At 42.8% G+C, this 13,073-nt stretch overlaps 2 protein-coding genes across 2 annotated transcripts in view; both read left to right on the forward strand.

Moving 5' to 3' along the window:
- The first annotated feature begins 1,407 nt into the window (after positions 1-1,407).
- Positions 1,408-3,648, forward strand: gins3 (GINS complex subunit 3). The gene is made up of 3 exons (XM_008311426.3): positions 1,408-1,701; positions 2,377-2,610; positions 3,230-3,648. Exons 1-3 carry the CDS (start codon positions 1,531-1,533, stop codon positions 3,458-3,460), a joined length of 636 nt encoding a protein of 211 aa, XP_008309648.1. The 5' UTR covers positions 1,408-1,530; the 3' UTR covers positions 3,461-3,648.
- A 4,996-nt stretch (positions 3,649-8,644) lies between these two features.
- Positions 8,645-13,073, forward strand: part of ndrg4 (NDRG family member 4) — a 13,174-nt gene continuing 8,745 nt past the window's right edge. Inside the window, exons 1-4 of the mRNA XM_025056323.1 lie at positions 8,645-8,830; positions 10,783-10,873; positions 11,354-11,521; positions 12,325-12,366. Coding sequence (XP_024912091.1) covers positions 10,796-10,873; positions 11,354-11,521; positions 12,325-12,366 — 288 coding nt within the window. The 5' untranslated portion in view covers positions 8,645-8,830; positions 10,783-10,795. The remainder of the gene's footprint in view (positions 8,831-10,782; positions 10,874-11,353; positions 11,522-12,324; positions 12,367-13,073) is intronic.

Consider the following 13,073-nt stretch of genomic DNA (forward strand, 5'->3'; position numbering starts at 1 on the left):
CATAGAGAAAATCAGCGATTTTAGGTCTGAGAAACCTGGAGCTGCAGTTCACACTGCTGCCTCCATGATTAGAGTCAAACGTCTTAGATGTTAGAGGGTGTGTTCTCTGCTGCAGCATATTTTTACTGAGAGTCAGCAGAAGGGGGCGCTCACGAGTCAGTACCTCATTTAACCACACTTTAAAAACCTGAACAGTTCCTTTAACATTAATGAGCGTTGGACTTCCACAGAGTCACCGAGGAGCCGCAGGACAGGGCTTTATTTATTAATTCATTAATTTAATTATTTGAATGTGTTTGTTGATAATGAATGGTGTGGAGTGTCTGATCTGAAGAAGGCGTTGATTTAAAAAAACAAAACAAAACAAAAAAAATAAAACAAAATCATACAAACTGCATTTACCAGAAGCTACTGTAAACAAATGGTGGAATAAAATTGTGCCAGTTGACAGAGTCTGACTTTAATATTTAACAGTCTCTCTTTTATTAGTTCATCGTAGTTGGTGATTGTACCAGCGAACAGCTAAGAAATGTACGTGTATTAACATAAGAAGTCGACCATTGGTCCCACAGTGGGAACATAACAACAAAATGACTTTTTATTGTCTGATTTCTGACTCTTTTCTCAGTATTCTGCTTAGAACATAAAAAATGTCAATCCCAGAACCATCTACCTACTGTAGGTAAGGCCACACAAATTCCACAATTTTCCGCAGACACGCTAAAATTGTCTAGTAAGGCCACACAAATTCCACAATTTACCTATTTTCCGCAGACACGCTAAAATTGTCTTCTACTGACAAATAAGTTCACGGTTATTAGCTAGCTAACAGACTTAGCATTACTGCAAAGCAAGGCCTGTCTATCGACAGGGGACTGACGTTTTAAAACCCCTCACTCTCCGAAAACGATGTAGGTGGAGGAAACCAGCTGCTAAATAGTCTCATGATGAAAATAAAAACGTTACATTTTAAATGGTAACATTCTGACCTCTTGTGGCTCAACACATAAGTGCAGTCGCGACATTTTACTCTGACGATAGCAGAGAGATCGATCTATCTATCACCGGGACAGACAGATATATAAATAAATAAATATTTAGATATATAATTAGATAGATAAATCTACAGGTTGATTTTAACTAATGTATGTACTACAGTTAGAATGTAGTTTGTGCTGGAGAATCTTAATGCAAAATGATGCGTATTCCGGGGTTTCAATACATTTTGGAAGCCAATTGGTGGCACGAAGGTTAATAAACGCAAGCTTTTTACTTTTAAGTAAGACACAAAACTAAAAATCGTCAAGAAATTAACCCAGTATGAACTGTGAAGTGAATTGTTTTCTGTTGGATTTGATGGGCTGGATTAACCAGGTCTGTTACATCACTGTTGACGTCAATGCTCTCTGATTGGCTGACGTTTTTGGCGCCAAACACCAACCCGGAAATAATAGAAAGAAGCGTTGGGACTAGTTTGGTTTGTTTACCGTGATTTAAAAAAAAGGCTTTCTCTAGTTTTTAACATCTAACATGGAATCCCAGTCGTATTTCCCGGTTCAGCCTGGAGTTGGAGTAGAGGAAAACTTCCTGTCGCTCGACGACATTTTACTGACTCATGAGAGACTTCCAGTTCGGACAGAGTGCACCTTCCCTCGGCTTGGATTCCTGGACAAGTCCAGTGACTCGCAGGACATCACGGAGGTCTATACATAAACGGCAGTTAATGCCGTGTTTTTATCTTCAATGTCACCGTCTGGAGTTCCAGGTGGACATGTTTCGACGTAATTTGTATGATATTATTGTAACGCACGGGTTTAGTCAAAGTATTCGAGTTTTGATAAAACGTATGTAACATAAAAATCGTCACATTTACGAACCCTAAGTCTGAACGTAATACATTTCCCCGCTTTGAGCTTTAAATGTGAGAGTTATCCAATAACACACACACACACATTGTTTAGTTCAAGAGAGTTCAAAATATGTATTTATAATTCTAAACCACGTGATAATTCAATAGAAAAACAACTAAATTAAGTTGTATTTAAACATGTACGTGATGCTGTAGCAGCTATAACACAGATTATGTGTAAATAATATTTAATTAAGACTCAACAATGTGAGTTTTCACAGCTAGATCACATTGTCCTCTGGTTTCAAAAACCCTACTTTTATTTAACATTAATATCGTCATTATTAATATATGTTATATCCACTGATGTCCGTATCTGTTTTTGTTTGTTTTATTTCCTCTTATGATCTTTCTATTGAACCGAACCTTAACTTGTTTTTTTTTTTAATCCTGGTGGATTTGTTATTTCCTCACTGCTGATCCTGGCTCTTTTTTTTTGCGGCCTGTTTTTACTTCCTTCGTGTCAGGGTACAAAAATGGAGCTCCCCCTGTGGCTGTCCAAGGGACTATATGAGAGGAAGAGGAGGGTTCTGTCCGTGGAGATGCCCAAGGTCTACAGAGAAGGCTGGAGGACCGTGTTCACCGCAGACCCCAACGTGGTAGACCTGCACAAGATGGGTCCATACTATTATGGTCTGGGCTCTCAGCTGCTTCACTTCGACAGCCCGGAGAATCCTGACATCGCTCAGGCGCTGCTGCAGGTGAGCAGAGGGAAAAACAACAACAGTGTCTGAAACATTGTCTTTGCAGTTCAACAGACGAAGCTGCTTCTACTGTTTCTCCTCCATTATTTATGATGAAACTACGATGTAAAAACCTGTACAGTGAATAACCTCTGGACAGGAAGTGATGTTTTGTTTTCTTTTTGTTTCAAACATCACTTCGTTTTTAGCAGTTGGACATTAAACACAAGGTACCTAAGTTACTCTGCTCCATCATCACTGCTGTTCTTCCACATTTGTCCAGCAGAGGGCACAGCCAGTAAAGATTTGGTTCACATGATATTAAAGAAGTGACGGGAGAATTCTTGTTAAAAATGTTGCTGCGTAATTTATTTTATTTTAATTTATTTTAACCTTTGTGGTTGACGTCAAACTTTTATTAAAGAGACTGCTGCTCACTTTGGTTCAATGTGGTTTAAAAAGCTGATAATAAACCAGAGGATGGGGAACGTGTGTCAGAGTCAACCTCCTGTTGTACACGTAATTTGTGTTTTGGATTATTGTTTTTGTTTGTGACTTTTACACTGGAAACTGAAAAAAAACAAAATGAACCAGAGGAGCATGTGCAGAATCTTATTCTCTGGTCTCATTTCTCCAGACTTTCATCGGTCGCTTCCGACGGACCATGGACTCCTCTCAGAACGCCTACAACGAGGACACGTCGGCTCTGGTGGAGCGGCTGGACAGTCTGGAAAAACGTCTTTTTAAATCAGGACAAAGTGGACTGAATGGATTCCAGAGCTGGGAGAAAGGTCAGGCTGCTCAGCTGACCGCCTCCAGTCTGGTCCTCAACTACCGCAAGAGAAAGATGATGGATGTCCAGAGCTGACACCTCACCTGTCCTCACCTGCCTCCCCCCACAGGTGTGTTTCCTGCTTCTTCCCTCTCCTGGATTCACGGTAACAGGGTTTTTTCAAACACATGATTCAGTCACAGACAGGAGCGGAGAGGTTGATCCCAACACAGCATTTTTTTAATGATTCGGATTCTTGAAATATTAATAAAATACATAGTGCAGACTCTTCTACTGTGTATTCTGTCCAAACAAAAGTCTGCAGCAACTTTGAAATTTAATGCTTTAGGAAAATCTGTAGTTTGAACCTAATCCAAATGTGAGTGAAAAATGTCCAGCTGGGCCACCGTAGCTCAGACCAGGTCTACGTCTTTGTCCATGTAGGACATTTCAGCTTCAGCAGCAGTGTCCATGTCAGTGTTCTGTCATCCAGAGAAGATACATTTTCAGTTATGTTTTATATTCTATCATTTGGATTAGTCAAAATTAAAAAACAGATGAGAAACACTGACCTCTACCTGCTGATGTTGGTCTGTCTGTTCCAGCAAGATACAGTAAAACAGTTTTGTTTTGTCAAATCAGTGTTCATTAATCATGATAATCACAATTAATCATGATTAATTGAGATTATGATGATGATTACATGATTGATTAATCCTGCTCATTTAACAGCTGGACCTGTGATTAAACATTTTGCATGTGTGCGTGTTCACAGCAGGTCACAGCTGATGAAAACATCGACCGCTGTCTATTGATCCTGTTGTCACTGAGCTGTGAACATGTTAACACTCTGCACCCAAGGGAATAACTAAACTAAAATGTCCGATTTTCTCTATGGACTCTGGTGTTGGGAGAGTCGGGGTTTACAGTGAGATACTTTAAAGTTGGTGTCAAATTCCGCAGACATGTCAGACCAAGGTAACTAAATTCCGATTATACTCGGTGTAAAAAAAAGTTTTTTAGTTTCATTATATCAATGTAACAAAAAATCAAATTAACATTTTTGATGAAATGAAAATAGAAATGATCTTAGTCACTCAGACAGACGTACAGTACATGATGTACAGATTCACACCAGGCCAGTGTTCTACCGTGACATAAACAGTTTGCTTAACATTCCAACCTTCAGTGGCTCCTTACACAGACAGAAACCAGAGGCAGCTGTAGTGTCTGGCACGTCAGAATGCCTGCACCCACTCTGTCGTTTGGCTGTGGTCAGAATCAGAGTATGGCCACCAGGAGGCAAGGGACAAGTAGAGTGAACTGCCATTTATACATTAGTTCATCTGCCTGGAAATACAGTTTTCTCTTTATACTTTGGTCTGAGCTAAAATCACTAATTTTCTCTATGGACTTTGGTGTGAGAGAGTGCAGTGTTTCATTTGAACCACCAGTGCTGAGGGAGCTGTTTAACTCAGCTCTGTAACAAAACCTCTTCATTAATTTCATGTAAATATAGATGGCAATGCATCATGGGAAGTTTCCATGGTGTCATTTTCTAAACATGATGCTTACAGTATTTGTCAGGATGAGCCTAAGACAATGGACTGTTCAGTGTGTGTGTGGTGGAGAGTGGGGGTGGTATGAGAGATGGGAGTCCTGGGGGTGTCTGCCCCCCCCCCTGCCCACTAATGCCCCTCCCTCCTCTGTGCTGTCACTACAGAACCAGAACCGATGAAAGCCCTGAGCTTAGAGCGAAGCAGGTGGAGCAGCAGCAGAAAATAGTCGGTGATGTGATGGTGTTTATATGTGACAGTGGAGCAGCAGCAGCAGTGGCAGCAGCAGATAACATGCCCTAAAACTGTGCGCTGTTGTTTGAGGTTCTGCTCCTTTAAATGTTCTGTAACATAATTAGCGAACAGTTTGTGAAAAGTCAGCTAAAAGATAAAAATGTTGGCCCCAAAAATAGACTAAAAGAGGAGCAGAGCTGTCCTTACAGGAGGACAAACAGTTACTGTTACTGTTAGCCATGCATTCAAATCAAATAATGTCACTGATTTTTGTGTAGGTTGAAAAGGTCTTTGCCAGAGTTATTCTATAAATAAAACAAACAATAACTTAACATTGTGACAGGATAAATTAGCCAGAGATAGATACAGAGACAGATAATGCTAATGCCCTGATGCTAACCCATAGCTAAATATTTGTAATTCAAATTCAAAGGTAGAAAAATATTTACTAAAATAATAGAAATACGTTCTTAAACAAAAACTTGGCCAAAAAAAACACTAGGTGGGGCTGAATGTTACTTGTTGCAGAAAGCTAAAAGTCATGCAAAACATTAGCAGTGGGTGAGGCTACAGTGATGTCACACATGGTAAATAGGTCCCACCACTAGGAGGAGCAAGACCTGGACCAGGACTTGAACCTGGACTGGAATCAATCATCTGAACATGTGACCATGGGTGAACCAGAAACCTGGACCTGAATCTGAACCAGGACCTGAACTAGACCCTGACAGAGAGCGGGAAACTGAACATGAATCCAGCATTTGAATCTGTACCTGCAATGGACCTGGACCTGGACCTGGACCTGGACCTGGACCTAAGCTGGTAGGATCCTATCTCCTGTATTTTATGTGTCTGTTTGTCTGTGTTTGTGTGTGGGAGGGGGGGAGGGGGGGGTTGTGATGGTGTGTCATAGTCACATGACCTGCACCTGTTTTGATGAATTTAAATTTTGCTCGTGTGTGTGTGTGTGTTTTAAAGAATGAACCACTCTATATTGTGTGTGTGTGGGTGTGTAGACAAACACACCCACACACACACACACACACACACACCCTCGGTGCTGCATCATCGCTGAAGCCCCGTGTTCTCTGTTTATCGTCATGAAGGGGAGTGAGATGAAGGGCGAGCGAGACTGATGCCCCGCCCTCTCCCTCTCTTTGTCTGTCTGTATCGCTCGCTCACTCTCTCTCTCTCTCTCTACCCTCCTACTTCCTGTCTCCCTCTCCCTCTCTCCCCCGCTCAGCTTTGTGTCTAGAACATACTCTCTCTCTCTCGCTCAGCTTTGTCCAGCATTTAACCGTCTGACTGACACTGACACACACATACACACACACACACACACGTACACCCTGAGACCCAACCCAAATCCAGGTCAGGAACCAGAACCAGACTGAGGGAGCTCTGATCCATTCCACAGGTACAGTACCACCCTCACCCCCCTCACACTCCTCATCCTCATCCTCACCCCTCATCTTCATCTTCATCTGCTGCTTCTGTCTGAGGACGTGAGCGTGGTCGGAATCACGTCCTCAAACGCCATCGGCAAAAGAACAGGAGGATTAAGATCGTCTGAGTCAGACCAGCGGGGGGCAGTAGACAGGCTGTTGATTCTGATTTTTACCCTAGTACTAATTATCAGTACCAACGCTGCTCAGTAATTGTTGTTATCACCATCTATATTCAAAAATGTGCTGCCACTGTCTTTACCCACCAGTAGGGGGCAGTGTATGGTGTTGTCCCTACTATACTGATTATGAGTACCAAAACTGATGTATAATCTAATTGATTCTGGTCTATGATCGGTTCTGAGTTGGGTGTGTGACTGAAGTGGGAGGAGATGCTGCATTCCTTTACTCACAAGCAGGGGGCACTACACTGGGTTTTCTTTAGCATTTTGATCCCAGCATTGATGATTATACCAGTACTGATTGGTTCTGTTATTGTTCCTGGTGTCTATAATTCGTTTTTGAGAATGTAATGGAGAGATGTTGATTCATTTACTGGCCACCAGGGGGTAGCCTTCTCTTTCTAAACCTTGGGTGGCATGTAAATTTATGGTATCATATTATTAATAATCTCAGCAGTTTTCCTCGAGTCATCGTTTCTTTAACGTCCTCCCGGTGGCGCTAACAGCAGCTTCATGGTTGTCCTTCCTGGACCTTTGAGCTGATGATGGATCTGAGAGGACACGTCCCCACACTGGTGCTAACAGACAGGCCTGAAGTGATGCTAACATAAAACCAGTGCAGGCCAGACATCAAACCACGACACCAACATTTTTTGAGCCGAGTCATGTTTTTGTTTTTGTTTTTTTGTTTAATGACAACACAGTTCATGGCTGAAGTGGTGATTAAACACAGACACAGAGGATCTGGCTAAAGCTAATGCTAACGTTAATCTTCTGTTCTGTCAGATGACACTGCAGCTCACACAGGTCGACTGAATGACCTGGGAGTTTTTACTGCAAGACCTACATTAGTACCAGGACTGTTTTTCAAAGGGTTCCTGAGTACAGGCACAGTGTGGGGGTGGTTTTATAGAACTGTTGTCTGTGAATGATGGACGCTGATCAGAAAATGACTTTTGGAAAGTACTCACACTGACCTGGGAGTCCAGGTACTTTTGGTACTGTTTGGTTCTGTTGAGGCCATGTGCGAGCCATGGAGGAACTGATTCATGGTGTTTTAAAGGGAACAAAAAGAAGGACCTTGGACTATAGTTTCTTAAAAATGGTTCCTGGTACCGATGGGTTTGTGGTGTAGTACAGTACAGGAGTGTGAGAAGTGTCGTCAAAACTAGAGGCTCAGGAAACTGAGGCAACAGAAGCTTTTAAGCTTTTTGATTAAATCAACAGTTCATTAGTGAATGAAGCCCAGAGTCGGTTCATCATCGTCTGAGGGTGAGAGGGTGACAGAGTTATGACTTCATAAAACTGATTGAACACTGCTGCTGCTGCCACTGCTGCTGCTACTGTTGCTGCTGCCACTGTTGCTGCTGTTGACGCCAACCCCTGAGACCAGGAGGCTGTGATCACTGAGCTAGCAAGAGTTTAACTGGTTGACAGGGCTAAATGTAATTCAGGGCGTTGGGCTCCATCTGCTGGACTGTTGTTGTCATGAAAAATCACCTGTTGAGGTAAAAAAAAGTGACTTAAATCAAGTCCACTTCACCAAGAACTTGAAAATATAATAAAATCTGAAACAATCACAGTCAGTGTTTACAATGACTCATCACCTGGTGGTGTCAAACCTCTGGTCTAGGGGCAGCTGACAAAGAAAACCATCCTCAAAATTGGCTGTTTTTGCTGCTAGCGTTATTAGCTGTTATTTTGATTTAGCGTTTCTAAAGTGTCACTCTCTAACGTCTGACTGTTGTTTACAGTTGTAACAGTGGTTGATGTGTCGTTGTTAGCGTTAACCGCTCTGAGCTAACAGCTGATATTTTTGATCTAATGATACTGGTGTGGATTTTGTCAGAAAACCTTCGAACAACGGTCACTCCGCTCTGCTGAGCGCCTCCTCCTGGACATCTGGGTCAGCTGTGGGAGCAGGAAGGAGTCCAGAGAAACCTGTCCAGTCCTGACAGAGTACTTCTGTGGCGCCGTCTGCCATCGCTGGCGCCATAACCTGTGGCCCCCGTATGTGGTCCTTCTGTCCAATCACAGCCTTTGTACCAGGTTGGCTCTGAGTTCTTCTCTGATTTGATTCAGCTGCTGGACATAATCCTCTGACTGTGCCATTCAACGTCAGCCAAACAAACCAGTAGCATGTGTGGAGGTGTATGATGGGTAACTGTTGATGGTACACGCTAGAGGGAGTGGGCGGGGCCATCAGGTTCAAGTGGAGTTCCCTTGGTGAACATCTCTTCTTCAGTTTGAAAGTGAAGATCATATTAAGAGGGAAATAGAAGATAAAACAGGACTTCAGGAGGGAATTTTTTTTCCTTATCACCGTTTCTTATAATCCTGGTGACCCTGGTCTTGGACTTGAAGCTAAAGCAGTAGATGTCAAAATAATCCTACGAACCATTTCATGTTTTTTGGTTCTTGGTATGTTAGCCGTGTTAGCAGATGGTTTCGGTTTCTGGTCTTTTCTTGGTCTCGTTCCCCAAATATCTTGGTCCTGAACGACGGTCTTGGTTCTACTTCAGTCCAGTCCTGCTTTCCTTTGAACTGAAGTCAGAACCTGGTTTTTCTTTTCTGGTTTCAGGACATGTTGGAACTGTTTTCATACAACAGATGAACTGATTGGTAGGATCTTTACTGGACTTTCAACCCAGTGGGAACATGAAGAGACACTGGAACTTTGCATCATTTATTTTTTAGAAATTGGTTCCAATGTTCCTGGAACCTCATCCACAGTTCTTTGGAACTGTTTTGGTTTTGTCTCTGGGTCTCTGATGACCTTTGGACTCTCTGATGACCTTTGGTCTCTCTGAGTTTTGTCACACTTTCCAGGCATTGATTCCTGTCTGTTTTATTCCTCTTCCACATGACTGTGTCATCGATTTGTGTTCGGACAGGAAGTTCGTCTTTGCTGCCCCGCAGCTACTTAAAATACTGACTGTTATCGCAGCCAATACTGCTGTGGTACTGTACTGACTCCAGCAAACAAAAGAACTACATGACAGGAACATTAGACTGGACAGTTGTTTACTATCATTATATTGTGTTGTTACTGGTGTTTGTCGTTGGTATTTGTTTTAGAAATGCACCATAAAAACAATTTATCCAGAAAAAGGAGCATCAGACTGGAACTATCACTGTCAAGAAACCAGGACTAGTTCATTTATTACATTTAAAAAGTACTGTGTTACATCCATTCAACTCTTCGGTGAAACAACTGGGAATTTTAGCCACTTAATTAAAGACTCCACCTCTAAAATCTGTGTCAGCTGAAGACGGTGACGTCACTGAAGTCTTTATCCCAGTGACAGACTTTTCCAACAAGAGGTTTGGAATCCACGCTCTCTTCCACATAAGGTTTGGTTTGTGTGTTTAAATCATCGTTTTTCTCCATGAGGTTTGGTGTGGGGGAGAGAGAGAGCAGATTGCAAAAGGCTGAAGGAGAGAGTGACGTGTGAAATGGTGAGCTGTGTGAGCAGAGCATCAATGACAGCGTGCTGCTGTTAAAACACCGTCAGATGATTGAACGTCCATCTCTGTCACACCTTAAAAATGAAAAACAACAACTGTTGCACAAAAGTGACGACGAGGTTTCCACAGACCAAACCATGGTGGAAATGAGCTCTGACATGTATTTGTCTGTGTGTTTTCACAATATATTGTACTCTAGTGCAGTCAGAGAGTGGAACAGTACAGTGAAGGTGAACCAGGCTCCATGAGACAGAGCTGTGTTGTCATGGCAACAACAGGATCTGAGCAGATTTGTACAGAGAAAATATAGAAGAAGAAGAGAGGGGTAGTCTTTGTTTTCATTCTGAACTGTCATTCATCCACACACACACACGTATGCATATATGTGTATGTAAATATATATGTAAATGTATGCATTTATGTGTCTATATATATATGTATATATATATAAACACTTTCCACTTTCCTTTCGTGCTCTGACCTTATGACTGACCGACCGACTGACGTGTGTGATGTTGTTGTTGTGATTCCAGGTTTTTGAACGTCATGGCGGGGATTAAGGAGCAGCAGTTCACGGAGGAGAAGCCACTGCTGCCTGAACAAAGAGGAGCAGATTCAGACATGGTGAGTTCACCTCACTTCCTGTCTAGGTTTCAGGTCAGTTTAAGGCAGGGGTCTCAAACTCGTTTTCACCAGGGGCCACATAGGTAGTACAGTTCTGCTTGAAGGGCCGGTTGAAAATAGAAGACTATATAGATTAAGGGTCCCCAACTCCTGGTCCGCGGACCAGTACCAGTACCTGCTGCTGAATCCAAATTGAACCAATGTCACGCCTTCCTTCACCAAACATTCTTGTTGATGTACCATGTTCTTTTTCTGACTAGCGAAATAAATTTAGATGCATTACTGCCACCTACTGGGCTGGAGTACTGGCCTCATTCTTTTTAAAGCAGTGATTTGTCATTAAATGTTCCTCAAAATGAAGTAAAAACATTTTTTACTTTTTTCCTGCTTCCGTTTAAATTTTAGTTTTCTTTTGTATGTTTGTTTGTTTTTGGGGTCTCTTCTGATTGCTCGTCGTCTTGCTCTTTTTTGACATCACAGCAGGATAAGGCAGACGGGGTGTCCGAGGATCCACAGCCCCAACCCTCCAGTCCTGCCCCTTCTAACCAACCTCCCCCCTCTTCCCCCAGTCGCCCCGCCCACCGCTGGCATGTCATGGCGCGGCACTGGCTCCGCCAGACGCGCCGTCGCACCGGAGGAACCATCCCGGTAACTGAGAGAGAAAATCTTCCACTTTTTATTATTTTTATTATTATTGTTCTTTATCATTAATCCCAACAGTCGTTCAGATCCTGACGTTTCTCCTCTACTGACGACTGTTTTTATCAATGTATCACACATATATATGTATATAGACAGAGTAGTAAATATACCATTGTCTATATATATATATATATATGTTTGTGTGTCTGTGTGTGTGTGTTGATAAGTGGGCTCTCTGTGGTTCGCATGAATGACGTCACTCGTCCTCCTTCACTGTCTGACTGTGTCTCTTTATCCACATCACCACCATCATCAGCGATAGCGGCAGGGAAACAGCGCCACCTGCTGCTCACACCACCATTGACATCCTGATCCAGCCTGAAATGTTCACAGCACTTGCTGTTGTGGAATTAAATACTTTTAAATATTTATTAATAATAATAATAAATATTTAATACTTATTTAAAACGTTTAAACTTTTATTCTATCTTTATATTTCTTTTTGGTGTAGATTTCACAGGTTAACCTGGTTAGCCTTCAATAACTTTGTTAGAATAAGTGTGATTAATATCCATGTATTTTTCCATGATTCTCTGTGGAGAAGCTTCTAGAAGATTCTTCACTTCACTGATTCATTCTACAGCAGAGTGTGTGCTTTTATTTTTTCCCAGCAGCCTTTGTCTCCCTCTCTCTCTCTCTCTCTTTCTCTTCACCATGTTTAATCCTTAACCTCTTCATCCTTCATCAGCACCACCTGCTGGTCATCCTGGTAATGTTCTTTTTGTGACTGTCCTGTGTTTGTGTTTTAGCAGGAGACGTGTGAACAGCTGCTGCCTGTCGGAGACTGGAAGGTAAGAGGCCCTGTGTGTGTGCTAGAGCCGTACACCCCCAAAAACACCTTCAGTCCCCCCCCCCCCCCGCCCCTTCAAAGATTAAAAAACATCTTCATCAGTCGCTCATCTTCTGAGGTCTGATCCTGACTCTCCTTCATTTCACTACTTTCACTCACTCTGACTGCGAGAGCCTAAATCATCGATTTTCTCTATGAGGTTTGGTGTGGGGGAGTGAGTGGGTGACACAGTGTTAGGCTGGGAAGTGGGTCATGATGCTGAGTGAAGCTGCATCACAACAAACAGAGAAGATGGAGAAAACACATCAGAGCAGGGGGGTGAGAGAGAGAGAGAGAGAGATGTCCAATCAGGAGCTTATGTGCAGCTGGCCCCGCCCCATCTGTGATAGCGATAAAAAGGAGGAGGAGGAGGAGGAAGAGTCAGGAGCCTCATCATCTCAGAGTGAGGAGAGAGACCGCAGCAGCAGCAGCAGCAGCAGCAGCAGTCCTAGTCCTTCACTCTGAAGCGAGAGGTCTGACTGCACCTCCTCCTCATCCTCCTCCTCCTCCTCCTCTCCTTCATCGTCTTCAGCTCCTTCCTCCTCAGTGAACCATGCCTGAGTGCTGGGACGGGGTGAGTGTTTGTCCCTCGTTGTTCTTACAGAACAGACTGAACCGGTCTGAACTGGTCCGTCTACAGGTCCAGGAGACACTAGTCCAGGACTGGTT

This window comes from Cynoglossus semilaevis, chromosome 6 (assembly GCF_000523025.1).
Source record: "Cynoglossus semilaevis isolate Cse_v1.0 chromosome 6, Cse_v1.0, whole genome shotgun sequence".
NCBI classification, from domain to species: domain Eukaryota; kingdom Metazoa; phylum Chordata; class Actinopteri; order Pleuronectiformes; family Cynoglossidae; genus Cynoglossus; species Cynoglossus semilaevis.